This window comes from Bidens hawaiensis, unplaced genomic scaffold (genome assembly GCF_021521415.1).
Source record: "Bidens hawaiensis isolate Kalapana, Puna unplaced genomic scaffold, B.hawaiensis_p1.1 tig00008819_1, whole genome shotgun sequence".
NCBI lineage: Eukaryota > Viridiplantae > Streptophyta > Magnoliopsida > Asterales > Asteraceae > Bidens > Bidens hawaiensis.
The window spans coordinates 325,419-342,921 of NW_027491636.1; the positions used below are offsets into that span (position 1 = coordinate 325,419).

Sequence of the window (17,503 nt, forward strand, 5' to 3'; positions counted from 1 at the left end):
TAATTATTGTGTTTTTTTTCTCGGCGTTTTATCTTTTCGTCTTGTTTTTTGAACGAGAATGATGGGTGAAATATTTTAGCTTTTATAATGTTTTAGTTTTTTATATATATTTTGAGTTATGATTTTTTTATTATTATTATTTTGAATGGTTTTTTGTGTGACCACAAATACTTCTCATGCTTTTTATTTTTGTCTCCCTTTGTATTTTAACTTTATCCGTAATAAATATAAGTCAAATTGAAATTTAATAATTCCACCTTTGTACGATTGGCCATTAGTAATCCCACGTGAGAATATTCTAATGCAGCGGTAAAACCAAACAGAAGATCGAATCACGTTGATTCAATCGAATACCGTGATGAACTTCCAAACCCTAAAAATCTCACCCAAAGGTCAGGGAAAATGAAGAGAAAAAATAATTATTATAAAATTCAAGTCTATCTCTTCAGATTACATCAACATAACATAAATAGAGTTTCAAATACGAAATGGGTCTAAAATGGGCCATGGGCCAAACATAAACCCAAAAACAAAAACATAAAAACCGACAAAAAACATAAAATGGTCCATAACTTTATTTAGGAGTCGTTTCTGGGCTTCGGACAGGGGCCAAACCACCGTGGGCTGTTTGCCACAATGTGCTCCTCGTCTCAAGCTTCGATTTGACTGGTAATGGGCATGTAACGGAGCTTTGTCGGCCAAGTTATGCCCGTTTTCGTGGGCCCCCTTTGGAGACACGATCACGGGCCTCCAAATATAACATGGCTTGTTCTTCAATACTTGGGCCTTCATCATATTCCTTATGGAAGTTCCACATTTTAAACATTTTTGTTTCATTGAACCTCCGTTTGAAAAAAATTTAACGACATTAAGTTTTATCCGAATTTCAAATTAATGTTTTAAGGTTTTTGATCGGAAGGACGATACGAGTTGGTTAATGTAAAACTTATCCGAAGTTCAAACTAATTTTTTTAGATATCATTCTGATCAAATCAAAACGTCGGTAACCTACCGGTCATACCATAACGAATCAAATCGATACCCACCAAATTTCAACCGTTCGTCCCGCCGCAATACACAAGTTAGTCTCCATTCAGCTGTGAACGTGGACCACTTGTGCCACAAGCATGTAACACGTGCTCTTTAGTTGTGGTGCTTGCTGCGCATTGGGTTGCATATTAATTGATAATAAGTGATTAAAGGACCACATGTGCCTAAAAAACTTTACAAAACACGTATATGATCATGTGGAAATGAATACACATCAATGACCTAATTATCATGACTGTCCTCTAATATATTTAATTCTTTAAGATTCACACCTAACGGTAAGCATGTTTTAGAAACCTGTTAATCAAACGAACCCAAAAATCAAGCCGAAATCAAACCGGTTTAAACCGATCATATAGAAACTGTTTTAGAAACCGATGCATATGTGTGTGTTTTTCTATGTATATTAATTATGTATGTAAATATTATTTATGTATCTATATATGTATTATGTACGGTAGGTATATAGGTATGTATGTAGTTATTTTTGTGTTTTAGTAGAAGTATTCTTTTATAGAAAACCGCTTCCAAACTGACCCTAACCGGTTTCATCATGTCCAGTTTTCAATGCCTCAACCCTGTTCGGTATTTCAGAAACTGGTTTTGACTACTTTAACCAGAAATCGGTTCGGTTTAGGGTAAATAACCGATTTGTGCACCTCTAATGCATGTGTACTTAAGAATCACATATGAGCATAACATTCTTACCTGATCAATCAAACGCTAGATCTAAGATTTTTCATTTTTTTTAGTCTTTTTAAGTATTTTTTTTTCCTTATTACTATATATTTTTTTAAATCGACATGTTTAAAGTGCATTAGCTGTGACTATAATAAACTTTGCCCTTCATTAATAAGTGGTGTTAAATTAGTCAAAACCGGGGGGGGGGGGGGGGTCCGAAATTAGATATTGGTTAACGTGATAAAAATATAATACAATCAGAACCGCATGTTCCCAGGTACCAGGTCTTTATATACCCCTCACTTCTATTTTAATTTTCATCAACTTCAAGCATTGTACCCTAGTGAAAGATAAACACACACGTATACACACATATATAGATTATAATCATGCATGTTCTTCACATGAACACAGGAGAAGGAGAGACTAGCTATGCCAAAAACTCACACCTTCAGGTAAACACGTCATATTGTCAATTGCATAATATTTTGTGAAGAGTAAACTGCCATTTCCGTCCCTAATTGACGGTATTCACACATATATTGTTTTATTATAAAGGGTATTATTGAGGGAAATGGCAGTTTACTCTTTTGTGAAATATCCGAAACATATATAACTAACATGAAGGTTTGAGTGCAGAAGAAGATAATATCAGTAGGTAATTCAATGGTGGAATCTGCCATTTTTAACATCATGTTGGAGGTGCAGCCCAAGAGCATGGGAGTTGCAGACTTGGGGTGCTCTTCTGGACACAACTCGCTGATGGTGGTCTCTAAGATAATCCACACGGTTAATGTTGTTAGCCAGCAGATTGGTCTATCAGTACCTGAACTAAGGGTGTCACTGAATGATCTCCCTGGTAACGACTTTAACGATGTGTTTAAGTCATTGCCAGAGCTTTACAATAAGATGAAGAAAGATTATGGTATTGAAGATTGCTACGTTTGGGGCTTGCCTGGTTCGTTTTATGGAAGCTTGTTTCCAGCCCAAAGTCTTCACTTTGTTCATTCTTCTTCTAGCCTCCACTGGCTGTCTCAGGTTAGTATCTTTATAGGTTATTTTATTGATATACATAACTATTTTCAGATTTTTATGGTTTTGGTCACTTATAATCTTTTAGTACACTCGAAATACAAATTTTTCACCTTGATCGAAATACAAATTATGATGAATGACTCATTGGTTTGAATAAGTAGTTGCAAAGTCTCAGACGCAAGAAACTAAAAGTATCAACTACCAACGGTATAAAACACTTGTTCGTTGTCATACAAACAATATCTTGAAAAAGCCTACTACAAAAAGTTAAAGCCATAAGTAGTAGAGACCAAAATGGTCCACTTGAAACTCACATGTTATATGCATGGGAACCACATGGTACAATATACTAACTTTACATGAATTGATAGTCATAGTTGGTATAGTTAATCTATTGGCTTGTGATATTTGACTTAGGTACCATTTGGTTTGAAGCATAAGGTTGGAACTCATTTGAATAAAGAGAAGTTATACTTATCGAAAAGTAGCTCAACGAGTGTTGTAAAAGCATACCAGCAACAGTTCCATGAGGATTTCTCGTTGTTTTTAAGGTCACGGGCTAAAGAAATGGTTAGCAAGGGTCGGATGGTTTTGTCATTCATGGGTCGACGGTCCCCAAACCCATGTGCAGACGAGGCTTGTTACCAATGGGAGCTTCTAGCCAATGCCTTGATGAGTCTTGCTTTAGATGTGTGTTCTCCATCCTTCTCTCTTTTCTTAAATGAGTAACTATATTTTTTGAAAAGTCATCAAAGTGGTGTTTCAAATGTGATTAATCTTATTGATAAGTTTATACATATGTTTTTGTAGGGACTTCTTGAGAAGGAAAAGATTGATTCATTTAATGCTCCTTATTATGCACCTAGCCTCGAAGAAGTGGCACGTGAAGTTGAGTATGATGGATCATTTGTAGTCGATGGTGCTGAGACGTTTGAGATAAAATGGGATGATGGTGACAAGAGTGAATTTAATATATCAAGCGGTTATCGAGTGGCTAAAACCATTCGCGCTGTGGTGGAGCCAATGTTAGAGAGTCATTTTGATCTTAGGCCGGAATTGATGGATGAGTTGTTTCGAAGATATGCGAAAATTATCGATGATTGCCTCTCTAAGACAAAGTTAATATACATCATTTTAGTCATTTCTTTAATGAGAAATGAGTAATTAATATATTGATCTAAGTGTGTATCCTTTGCTTTTTAATGTTTGAAGATATATAAATGGAACACTTATGTATTACTAAAATAAGAATCAAGGGAGTGTAATTTATCATAATGTTTATTTTCTTAAAGTATACTTTCATTTTTACCACATGGTATTCTATGTTTTATATATATATATATATAGGGGATGGTTCATGCGAGAAGTAATATAAGAGCGAGAAGCGCGAGAAGTGAATCTCAACCATTCATCACATAAATCAATGGTTTAAGATACATGATGGCATTTTTGTAAATACTTTAAACATTTGCACTGATGTTTTATGCTTAAAGGGTTAAAATCGTCAGTATTGTATAGGCCTTGAATAAGTAACGTATAGAATCCCTGGTTCACTCCCAAAACCGCTCATTAATCACGCTAAATCCATCTCAGCGTATGAAATTGATACACAAAATCGACGAGTTTAAAGTAGATTGATTATGTTGGGTGTGTAGAAGAAGCAATCGTTCATCTTTGTTCTTTATCAGTGTGTTTTAAGGTTAATTGGGGGGTTTTTCATATGCTACAGTGATCGAACCCTACATAAGAAATTGAAGGTATGTAGGGTGTTTTTTTAATCAACGTATCATATAAATTAAATAATGAATGCACACAAATTTAATTTATATGTATCTCATAATAGTGCCCTACATCTAAATTGTGTGTGTTGTTAGTAATATATAAATAACTGGGTGGATGCTTAAGGTTGTAGCTATTGTATCCGAGGGATGTCAAGATTAGTTCATTTCCAAAGTTTATGCATTTGGACCATTTGGCTGTTTTGTGTATTTGATAATAATTGATAATTATGTGTAAAAATAGGTTTATATTGTGTAGCTAATAATAATTGAGAATTAGGCAGGGAGTGTATGTTTGTTAAACCGTATAATAATTAATGGTAAAGACGCACCTACGTGTGTGCGTCATGTGAATACGTCCCTACGTGTCTACGTACCCACGTTTGTACGTCCCTACATACGTTCAGACACACATACGTACCTACATACGTTCAGAAATACACACGTACCTACATACGAACAATTATCTGTGCACGCGTACCTACATGTGAACATCACACGTGCGTACCGACATACGTACCTACATACGAGCAGTCATGCGTAGACATACGTACCACATACATACATTTCATGAAGTATACGACGAACGTATGTAGGTACAACCATACTGTCTATTTTGCTTCCAGAGTTAGCATTATGTTATATAATGTGTCTTTATTGTTATCTTGTGCGGGATAATCTTAACATGTTCAATATTTATATGCGTAGACTCGGAGCTTGCAATTTCATATGGAGCAAGTAGCTGCAAAGTAAACATCATTAACAATAAGTAGTTTTTTCATCTGTTATCTTGCTATATGTTTGTAAGCTAACCCCTGTCTTGTTTCACAAATAAGTTCTGGAGTCAGGTCATACCAAAATGCTCTTTAGGTACACACAAGATCCAAGTTTTAACATAGTACAGATTCAATAACAACAGTTAGAGTTGAGTATCACTCTTTTATTATGTTATTCATATACATATAAATTATAAGTTTGCATATTATGTTATGCATATTACGTTTATAGATGACAGTTGGTTGTATATTACAGTTGCCTATGTAGGTGTTGTAGATGTAGATTACAGTTTGTTGTGTAGTTGTTTGGGTGGTATAATAATTTGTTGGCTATGTATGATACTATGATGCACTGTGTAGGTTCATGATACTATGTGTAGGTGTTGTATGCTTGATTTGTAGATTTCTAATAGTTCTGATTAGTGTGGTTATCTAAAGATGTAGTTTAGTTTGGGTTATAGTTGAGGTGGAACAATTTTTGATTTAGTGGTATATCGATATAGTTTTTGGTGCGTTTTTTAAAAATACTTTTAAAGCGATAAATGAAGTTGTGTATCACTGGTGTCGTTTGTGTAGGATATTTTATAAGTTGCTATTGTGTCTTATTTATGTGTAAGTTATTTTAAAACAGTTGTGTAGTGAATTAAATTTTTTATTTGCCTTAAAACCAGATTTAAAGACATTTGGCATTTGCAAGTATGCCAAACCACAGGCGCACCCACCGTGTCTCCGATAGCCTAGGCGAGGCTTTGGTTAGAAACAAGATTTGAGTGAATGGTGATGGAAACGTAATGAAACTAAAAACATTTGATATTTTTTTATTTCAATTTTATTTCAATTATATTTTGTTTAAGCTAAACTATCTGGTCAAGTGTTTGTGACCTGTTTATAGAACTTGGATAAAGTTTGCACTTTACATTTTGTTTGAAATTTATTTTTCTAATGTGATGGATTCATAATATTAATACAAAGTCTGTTTCTATATGTTATGTTTATTAATACACCAAAATAATGCATTACTGGTAGGCCATGTTCTTTTCCTGCAACAAAGTATCCCTATAGTGTAACCAATTATCCCTACACTACAATAATTTATTCCTACATTGCAGCAATTTGCAACACCCAATTGCCCCTATAATTCGTGTTCGATTACAATTCGTGTTCGATTGTGTAGGGTATACTCATTTTTTTTCTAAGATATCCTACTCATATTTCTGCACTTTATCCTAAATTTAATAATACCAAATTACTCTTAGTGGCTACTTATACAAATTAGTTGTTCTTGCAATATCATCCTAAACTTTCAAAGTTAACCATAAACTTTGACATTATGATCTTTTTCTGTTATTTGATTTGTATACATTTAAACATATGTAACCAATGAATTTATGTAAAACTGAAAAATACTACAAAACATGTTATGACATAAATGTTAAGTCTTTAGAAACAAACAGTATTCAAAACAAAAAAAAGACATAAGCACACATAAACCAAAAAACAACCCCAATACAATTGATAGCAACATAAGTTTGAAAAGGTAAAACTATAGCCATGCTTCTGAGAATCAGTTTCTTCTCTTTTCTTTTTTATTACCATTACAAGAGTAGTGATCGTTTGTATCCTGATTGCATGTGTGACACAACGTTTTTGTTTTCTTACGTCTCTCTGTAGCCTATTCGCCAGGCCAATCGTGCAACGACAAGTACCGAAACCTTCATATTGTATGTGATAGTTTCGTGTTCAAAGTAACCAAGCAAATCTAGAATATTATTTGACTTCTTATATGTTGGTTCATTCAGCATCTTCGCATCTTCTTCTGACATAGTTTTTCCTTAATCTTTCGCAAATCCTACACAACATACAATAACCCATACATTGCATCTTAGTTAACATTATCAAAAGTCCTGGACATCATGCACAATAAACAAAAACACATATACAATTTACTAGATTAATACTTACATCTGTTAAAAAACAACTCCACAAATAAATATTTATTCTCACGAATAATAAAACTACATACTCAAAATTACATAACAAATACTATTTAAGAAAAAGAAATGATTCTTGTATATACACAGTTGCTATGTATAACTAAACATATATATATATAAGCATAACATATGTTATATATCCAACACAAAATACAGTAACTAGTTACATAGCTTCTTATTAAATATGTTCGAAAGTCAGAACATACACAATAAAAAAAAAGTCCTACACAACTGTAAATTTATACCTACATTTGTATGAAACAGCCTACACAAAATGGTATTTAATCTCATGAACAATACAACTAACTACACTAGTTGACAAAACATAACAGAAACACGAACACAACTTATATATATATCACTACACGACATAAAGAATTGCCTACAATAATCTGTAATAACATCAATGATGTAAATATATAGCACAAACTTGACGATAGAAAATGTAATAAACTACACAATTACAATTGATAGGTATCCCACTTAAATCAACATTAAATTGAAGTTGTGACAATATGGAATTGGGTAATAATAACATGATATTGAAGTTGTGACTATATATAACTCCAATGTCGTTACATGTTTATCAGTGGTATTAAATGATGCAGAGACAAAATGGAGTAGTTCGTCACCATATTGTTAGTTTCTTGGAATCATCATGCTGGTAAGTTGGGTGCGTGTACCTAAGTTAAATGATGTTAAATAAAGATGTGTAGGGTAGTAAGCAAAAATTGTATCTACTGTTAAAAATGAAGTCAATTAGAGGCTATGTTTCTAATTCAACATTAAATATGGATGTGTTAGGTAGTAAGTATAAATAGTATTTACATGTAAGTTATTAGGTTGTATGGTTAGGTGGTTTTCTTAAACATTTTTGTGGTGGTGGTGGGTGGGGGGGGGGGGGGGGGCAGATACTAGTGTAGGAGGGTTTTGGATGTGTTTCAAGTTGTATTTTTTGTCGGTTCAATATTGAGTAACAATGTTACTGGATAAACAAAAGTAGCAACACTGAATGCGTAAGAAGCTACACTAGATACATAAGTAGCTGCATATGTGTGTATAAACACATACGTAAGCACCTACTCTACGTAAGTACATATTGTGTAGGTGTCTAGCATACACACACTTCTGGTGTGTGTAGTGTTATTGTTAATGTGTAAAGGAAAATCAAAAGTTGTATAGTGATATCAATCCAATTATGGCTGCATTTTTGTTAAGCAAATTTAAACTTTTATTAAGAAAAAATTAATGACATATTCAGATACTTAAAGCAATGAGAATTCAATAAAAATAAATCCTAAACATAATAGAATACACATAAATATCTAGTAATTGATAATCTTGTATAAAAATCCACATTAAGTATTGCACAAATATCCAATTTACTCAAACCTAAACGTAGAAACTAAAAATGGAGCATATATTCATATGAATATTATCCTATTAGTTCATAAAAATATTTAAAATTAAAGTTGATATGAAAGAATTGAATGAAACCTGATTTGCTAATACCGATTCGATGTATCGTCTTGTTGTGAGAATCGCCACGTACTGAATTCATCAAAATCGAAATCTTAATCGATTTAGGGTATAATAAAATTAGGACGCATAGTCGATTGGTGAATATTATAATTTAATTAGATATTTTCGATTCAAAAAAAGTCTGCAATGAATATCGAACTAGCGATTGTGTTGATAGAAATATAGGATTGTGAGGGTTGATGTTGTTGATAAACATATAATATTTTCATATAAAATAATTTTGAAACAATCTTGCAATTAAAAGTTACCAAATATAAGATTAGGATAAATTACCAATATACCCTTATATATATTTTAAAGAGAAAATAAAAAGAAAAAATATGATTGGTTGTAATTACTTCTCGCACTTCTCGCATTAAGAATACTTTTGAAATAAACCTAATCCTATATATATATATAGGATGAGTATCATTACAGAACTGTTAAATTATTTAAGAACTTGAAGGAACCCTTGAAAACTAACGTTTTTTATAAAAAAATTTTGTATGTTAATGTTATTTGAGTTTAGTTTTATTATTTTGTTATATCTAAATTTACGATTACAATTTTGAAAATTAATTTTTATACATATCTTTGTTTTGTTTTGCACATATGTAAATTTGTTTGTACATAAATTTTACATATATGTAAACTTGTGATTAATATATGTAATCAAAACTTTTTATATATAATATGAAAAAACTACTCTTAAATAATATTAATATATAAAAAAATTAAAAAAATGTTTGGTTGTGTAGAGTTCCTAAAAGTTCTTAACTTTTTTAGAGTTCTTAAATGATACCAAACCTATATATATATATATATATATATATATAGGATTTGGTTCATTTCAGAAGTGTTTTTAGTGCGAGAAGTGCGAGAAATAAATCCAACCAATCATAATTTATCTTTTATATTTTGATTTATTTAATGATAAGGGTGTATTAGTAATTTGCATGTTTTTTTATTTTGGTAAGTGATACTCATTTGGGAGGTTTGCACGTTTTTTTTTAAATTTCTATTCTAACTATATTTTTAAGATAATTTCCAGTATTGATTTCTTTCAAAGTATAATTTCTCAACAACGCAACTACATCAAGTTGTTCGATTTCATTCATATCTCCAAGTCTGGTGTTTGAATCAAATAAACGTACATTAATTTTGTCAATTATCCTTGATTCAAGGGAAATAAATTTCCCTTTATTCTAATTTTTTAGAATTATAAGGATCGAATTGTCCAAATCAAGACTCAAACACTAAGATATTGTAAATACAATAGACCGATTAATCGATTTTTCAATACAGTTATGTTGATTTTCCTTAAATTGCATAGCTAACATAATACACAAAAACTAGAAATGCATTTTGTTACTTCACATAAAATAAACAACTTTCCATTATAAACAAGTGTACAATTATTCAAATTTTATAAACACGTCATTAACACTTGATAAACTAATATATTGTTAATTTACTATTTTACAGGGTCAACCAAACATTCATTTAGACTATGAAATCTTCAAAATATGTGGTCTTTCGTGTTTATGTCTGAATGTCAAATCTTTGCGGCAATTTTGAATCCTTAAACTCAACAATGGTGGTTTCTGCTTGGTTGACTCCTAACATGAACAATAGTATGTGTTTAGTATTATTTATAAGCATAACCCTCCTCTATTTTGTTTGAAATATTTTCGAGCACCATATGCATTTCCATCTATTTATAGGCAAAAAAAAAAACAAAATACACATCTTCCAAAACAATACCAACAAAGTAACATAATATGTCCCACAAAATATAGCAATTTTCAACATGAAAACAAAACAACTTGCACAAACATACACGATAATATTTTGCAATTGAAATTTATCTATAGAACAACTCCTATACAGTAAATCCTACACAACATCTCATCCTACACGTTATAAGTTCGCCTTACATAGTCTAAACATAATCACACAAAAACTAACACATGAACATACATAGACCTACACATAACACATTTCATCGAGTACATATATTCTTGTACCAAAATAAAAATGCTTTAAATCTACAAAATAGTTGTATTATTGTTGTTACAATATTGTTATGAATGATATTTAATTCATTAAATATTTATAAAATAATAAAAAGACATTGGTGACAACCAAAACCCAACTTGATATGTACTTAAATTAATTTTGACATGTTACCCAATCAGTTCATTTTTGTCATATCTAAATTGTGAATTGTCATGGGATGAAAGATGCTTAATATACCTATAAATTCTACACTTGTTCATAGTACCACCTACATAGATAATCATATTATTCATAATGTACAATGTAGGAACTTTTGAGATTTTTTATTGGTTGTGTAAAGATATTCCTACATATATACACATACGTATCATTACACAAAACCATACAATTATAGAGGCTACACATATGCAGCCAACTTGTCCTTACACAACCATTAACTACACATATGCACATTATTAAATCCTTAACAACCTACACATAACATAACTAAGACTAAAATTAATACCTACAGAACATACACAATTTGTGGATAAACCTTGCACAACTTACACATAACAAAATGTATACTCAAATTAACACCTACACAATTCACATATACACGCTACACAGCCTACACAGATACACCCTACACAATCTACATAATTCACAGATACATGCTACACAGCCTACACAGATACACCCTACACAGCCTACACACATACATATAGATAATATAAGCCTTGTATATTCAGTTTATGTTTCATTAGTACACACCATACATAGCATACGCTTTACATCCGACACACAAGGAATTGTTGTTTTTCAACATCTTATACATACCATGCTTAACTCCTACACTAGAAAACAAGATAAGCTGTGTATCAACATTTTATTATTCACAAAAACATTTTCATAATCAATAATCAGTATACTACAATATTAACACATATATACATCCTTTGTATAAGTTTAAAACATGACATCCTACATATAAAAATCCACCACAAAAGCACCCTACACAAGATCAATATTTGTATATATAATTCATCATCCACATAAAAAAATAATACTAAAACACAATTAGCCCAAATTAGAATTAGAAAAAAAACTATTTTTTTGTCAAAAAAAAATCATATGTATGAATGTAAATATAATGTTGAAGATTATTTGAGAGTTTGACTGAAACAAAATCACAAATTAGATTAGTCTACTAACCATGATTTTGTTTGTGAAGCTCACCGTAACCTAGTAAAAAAACCCAAACATGTCTTCACAAGAACACGAATATTATCAACGACAGTCAAATCATCTAGTATTGATGGAAGATTTTGTGAATAATACATTCTTGCTATACGAGTTAGGTGGGTAAGGAATTAAGAGATTAATATGCCATAAAAAGTGGTCTTTCATTTACATATATACGTTTCCTTTATTTATGGTTACACAAATAAGACAATTCTACCCCTTTTATAGAGAGACACATTATAATAATCTCAAGATAATTACCAAAACTGCCATTTTTTAGTGTGAACCATTGATTAAACCTAATCAATGGCTTAGATCTGTTTCTCGCACTTCTCGTTATAAAATCACTTCTCGCATGAACCACCCCTATATATATATAGGTATTTGATCATTTCAGAAGTTTTTTTACAGCGAGAAATGAAGGTGTAACTCCATTAATCCCTAATTTCACTCCATTTCTTATGTGTAGGTGCGTTGTGTAGGTGCATATGTATGTGTGTAGGTACGTATGTTTGTATATGTGTACGTAGGGAGGGGTTATTCTAAAAAGATGAGAGTGTTTAAAAAGTGTAGGAAGAAATCTAGAACATTGGATCTTAGCAATCAACGATTAAGATGGAAATATGTAGGTTCCCAGCCGGATCGACACGAGATATCTCGTTCTACGTAGGTGCGGAATCCCTACGTAAGACGTTACGAGCGTAGAAGACGATACGATTAATCACACGTTACAATAAACACAAACACGTTATATTGCAACCTTAAACATGTGATACAATGATTACTAATACAGACTCTCTGACTCTCGTTCTCTGAATAATAAGCTGAATATCAATAAGCCGTAACCTAAACAGCTTATATAGACACGACAACTTCGCCTGGCATGTTCAGGCGAAGTTGTCCCTAACTTCGCTTGTCTAACAAGTTCGCCCATATCAGCGAACTTGTTAGCTAACTTCGCTTACATTAAAACACACATCTAACTAACACGATTACAGACACTAGACACTGAACTACTGACATCATGCACCAACAAAATATTAGATAACTGAGGGTGTGTTTTATTTTAAAGGCATATAAAGATGTGTTAAAGGGCATAATCGTCTCATGTGTTATATTATATATAGAAATATTTATTAAAGATTTAATTATCATATTTTCATCCAAATTTAACATGAATACATACTATAAATAAACATTGTTGAATTACCAGGAAAACACACTAGAACATCAAGAACACATAACGTAAAACCTTGCTGAATTACAGTGTGTTATAAAACATAAAACCAAAGTTTAGTCCAAATTTACAAAAAAACACCAAGAACGTCAAGAACAAAAACACACTATATTATATCTATGATTATCATATTTTAATCTAAAATTAAAGCAAAACACCAAGAACATCATAATCTATTTTACAATGTGTTAAAAATAAAACACCAAATTCTCATCGAAATTTAAAACACAACACCAAGAACATCAAGAACAACAACACACTGTGTTGAATATGTTAACACTTAAATTAAAATTGGAAAGCATCAATCAGTAATTAATTATTGTTAACACTTAAATTTGAAAACTTTCATTCGATTATTATAACTTCTAATATGTTATATTAAATTTGAAACCTTTCACTTTCAGTCAACGTGTTATATTAAATTTGGAAAATATCAATTATAAACTAACAATAACACACTGCATTGTATTTTGAAAAAAACATAAGAATGACATAAATAATAGAAAAAATTGTTGAAGAATATAGTGATTGAATCAACTATTCTACACAGTTGTAGACCATTTAGAAAAGTATTACAAATAAATATTAACATGATCACATTGATGAGGAAATAGCTGTTACAATTATAATACCACACAAATAGTTCAACATCTTCCTAGTAGTTGCCATGTTGAATCAATTATTTTTTATTGTTCAATGGAGAATGTAATGACTTACGTATACAATGTTGAATAATATCTTCTTTGATTTTGATTTTGATTATGATTTTCAGTATAACAAATTATTCAAGAATATGATGTTTAATTCTGTAATTGTATGTTAATGTTGCCATGATAGTTTCCTGAATATAAGAAAAAAATAGGGATGAGATTTAAAATCAGATTTAAAGTCCATATTTAAAACATGTTATTATTTACAATCATGCCCCTATGTGTTATATTGAATCTAACAGGCTAGATCTCCTCTTACACTTTCTAGGAAATATTAACTTCTTATTTTAACCTTGCTCTGTGTACGTATGTTTGTATATGTGTATGTATGTTTGTATGTGTGTAGGTACATAGGTTTGAATGTGGCTCGGTACATTTATATGTTTGTAGGTTGGTTTGAATGTGTAACTAAGACATAAATACAACCAACCTAGATATATGTATGTAACATCATATGAAAGGGAGTGAAATTAGGGATTAATGGAGTTATACATTCACTTCTCGCAAGATTCATCCCATATATATATATATATATATATATATATATATATATATATATATATATATATATATATCAACTTATGTATGCATCATAAGTTGTATTTTGTGCTTTTAAAGTTGTACCCACTTTTTGTTTTTGTTTTTCCTTTTACTTTTCTTTAATGATTTTACTTTTTAACCCAAAACTTTTACACCTTTTACAATATAACATCAACATTTTTTTACTTTCAACTTTATTTCTCTATACTTTTTATTTTTTATAAATTTTTAATTGTGTGTTTTGTTCTATATTTTGCAAGTTAACACGTTGCAATGTGCGTGTGTGGTTGAACATTTCTACACATATTTTCCCCTGTTTAGCGGCCCTGTCGCAACGCGTGGGTTCTTGATTGACTTAGTTATTGTTTTCTGTCTTTTACTTTTAACTTGCATGGTTCAACGTTTTACGTCTACTTTTCATTCAATTTTATATTTTCATTTTTTACTTTTCTTTTTATACGAGTTTTTTTTTTTGTTTTGGTGGTCGTTGGTGGTGGTATTGCATGGGCCTTTATACTACTAGTTGGTTAAAAGTGTCAAAAGTCACTGCTAAAGAAACACACTTTCAAAATGGTGTGAATATGATTTGAGGAGGCTCCAGACCACTTCAAAAAATCAGTTTTTTTTGTCCGTCACTACTTGCCCGGTGCTCTTGGTGGACTTTCTCACCCTAATGCTCCGCCTTGTCCTCACCTCCGATGCTGCTCCGGCTTTCTTCTCCCATGCCATGTTCAACTGATGTCACTTCACTAAGTGTTTTTGCTGCTAATCATAAAATATATGAAAAAAAAAAATCATATATTCTCACAATCTATCTTCAAGATGTTAACTATATTGATCCAAAGTTTGTGTTTCCATACATTATATGCTTTTTTCTTCGACGACAATACAAGATATTCTCAACATAATAGAGTAAGAGTAAACTGCCGTTCAAAAGAGAAAAAATAGTAAGAGTAAAATGTCGTTCAAAACAGAACGAAAATTGTAAGAATAAACTATTCTTCTCTACGGTATGAATATAATACAAAGAGAAAACAAAAGGCGCGAAGAGTGCGAATATAATAAAACCGCGGTGAGAATTTTGTTATATCTAAATAATTAATCTTACTACTCTAATAAATAACTACTACCATTTTCCACTTGCCACACTCTCATCCATTCTCATACTTTTTAACCCATTTTCCAAAATATGAATCCTACATGGGTCATTACCCACCCACTTTATTGTTATTCCTACTATTTTTTATTCCAATGAAACCCTAGATCCCAAATTTCTCCCAACTCCATCAAGAACTATCGGTTCTCTCTATGGCCTCCACCACCACCGGTGCCGGCTATGAAATAGCCCCTCTCCATGACCGCCACCACCACCATTATCGCCCCTCTCCACGGCCACCACCACCACATCCTCTAGATATCGATAAATGCTTTTTAGGTACTGATAATATGATGACGGAGGTTTAAGGTTTACAGTTTCTTTCGATTATTCTAGAAGTTATTTTGATTTGATTGATGGCGAATCCACGTTGTTATTTAGATATCAGTATCGGCAATTCCACGGTGTTATTTGAAATCCGGTATTCAGATTGTGAGATATCTTAAAGTTGTTCAGTTGGTTTTATGGTTAGTTTTGTAATTCTTTTATTGTTTCTATCATCGGTGTATTTCTTCTCCCGTAAGTGTGTAAAACCATCAAGGAAAATTAAACATTGTTTTAAGCTCAGAACTATTGCAAATTAAATCTATTGAGTCAAGCTAATGTACAATATTATAACCTAAACCCATAATTTTGGATGATTGTTGAAAGCGATATAAAGCTGATTTTTCGGGCTGTCAACTGGTTCAGTCGGTCAGCTGACAGAAATATGTTGTTAATAACCGGTACTTTGTTCTCTATTAGCTCGTATCTGAATTGCTGTTGTTAGTGCTTTCTGTTCAGTCGTTTTGTCGGTCGGGTTTTCAAAATTATTGTATAAAACATCATGTTTAGTTTGATGATCCAAGTATTGATTGATTAAAAAATGTTGATTTATGCTTTTAACAAGTATTAATAACAGCTCAATTGCTAAAATGTAATCTCTATTTTACAATTTTTATCATCACTCAATATCAAAAGATTCATTTTCATTTATTTCATTAACTATTCCAATTATTGTTCTTATTATTAGTATTATTATTGTGGTGGTTGTTGAAACAATATTTGCTTCAAATGCGTGTAATTTTAATTATTGTTATTATTATTATTATTATTATTATTATTATTGTTATTAAATTGGGGTTGTTATTGTTGCTGTTGAATAAAAGCTTAATGATATAGTTGGAAGTGCGTATTATGTCGCACCGAAAGTGTTGGATAGATACTCCTATAGTCCAACCCTACTTCTCTAGCAATAATTATGATTGTGTTTTCGTTAAAATGGTTAAATCTTCATATATAGCTTTACACACCATTAATTTTTATGGATCATTTGGTTTACTTTAAACGTACATAGAATAATTTGTATGTATATTTATAAAAATTTAAATTATTTTTATATTTTTAATTTAATAACAATATACATATGGTAATTTAGACCTAAAACAAAATTTGCACCTGGTCGAGTGTAATTTGATATAATTGGAGAGGTACTCCTATAGTCTCAATTAAATTCACTGGTATATTTTTTGTTATATAATGTGGTCAACTGATTATTATATAATCTACAATTTGATATTTAAAGTGGAAGTCTCAATAGTTATTTAGGTCTATTAAAATTTAAAACAAAAATATTATTTTTAACGTAAAATAATATTTTTTACATTGGATGGAAAAAAGAAATAACTTTGAGTTGACTATTTTAGAACTCTTTGAAAAAGTTTGTTACTAATTTAATAAAGCGTTCATATATCATTAATCATTAAATTTTAGTTTTAAATAATAACAGTCTGGAATAATATT

The 17,503-nt window shown here is 31.1% G+C and overlaps 1 protein-coding gene across 1 annotated transcript; it reads left to right on the top strand.

The window, feature by feature from the left end:
• Positions 1 to 1,984: 1,984 nt before the first annotated feature.
• LOC143530033 (putative jasmonic acid carboxyl methyltransferase 2) lies at positions 1,985 to 4,045 on the top strand. Its single transcript, XM_077025673.1, has 4 exons — positions 1,985 to 2,186; positions 2,371 to 2,769; positions 3,184 to 3,456; positions 3,577 to 4,045. The coding sequence occupies exons 1-4, from the start codon at positions 2,121 to 2,123 to the stop codon at positions 3,928 to 3,930; spliced, it is 1,092 nt and encodes a 363-aa protein (XP_076881788.1). The 5' UTR covers positions 1,985 to 2,120; the 3' UTR covers positions 3,931 to 4,045.
• Positions 4,046 to 17,503: the final 13,458 nt, after the last annotated feature.

Coding starts and splice junctions, on each gene's coding strand:
- LOC143530033 (XM_077025673.1), top strand. CDS start 2,121: ATGCATGTTCTTCACATGAACACAGGAGAAGGAGAGACTAGCTATGCC. Junction 2,770..3,183: donor GCCTCCACTGGCTGTCTCAG/GTTAGTATCTTT, acceptor TATTTGACTTAG/GTACCATTTGGTTTGAAGCA. Junction 3,457..3,576: donor TGATGAGTCTTGCTTTAGAT/GTGTGTTCTCCA, acceptor ATGTTTTTGTAG/GGACTTCTTGAGAAGGAAAA.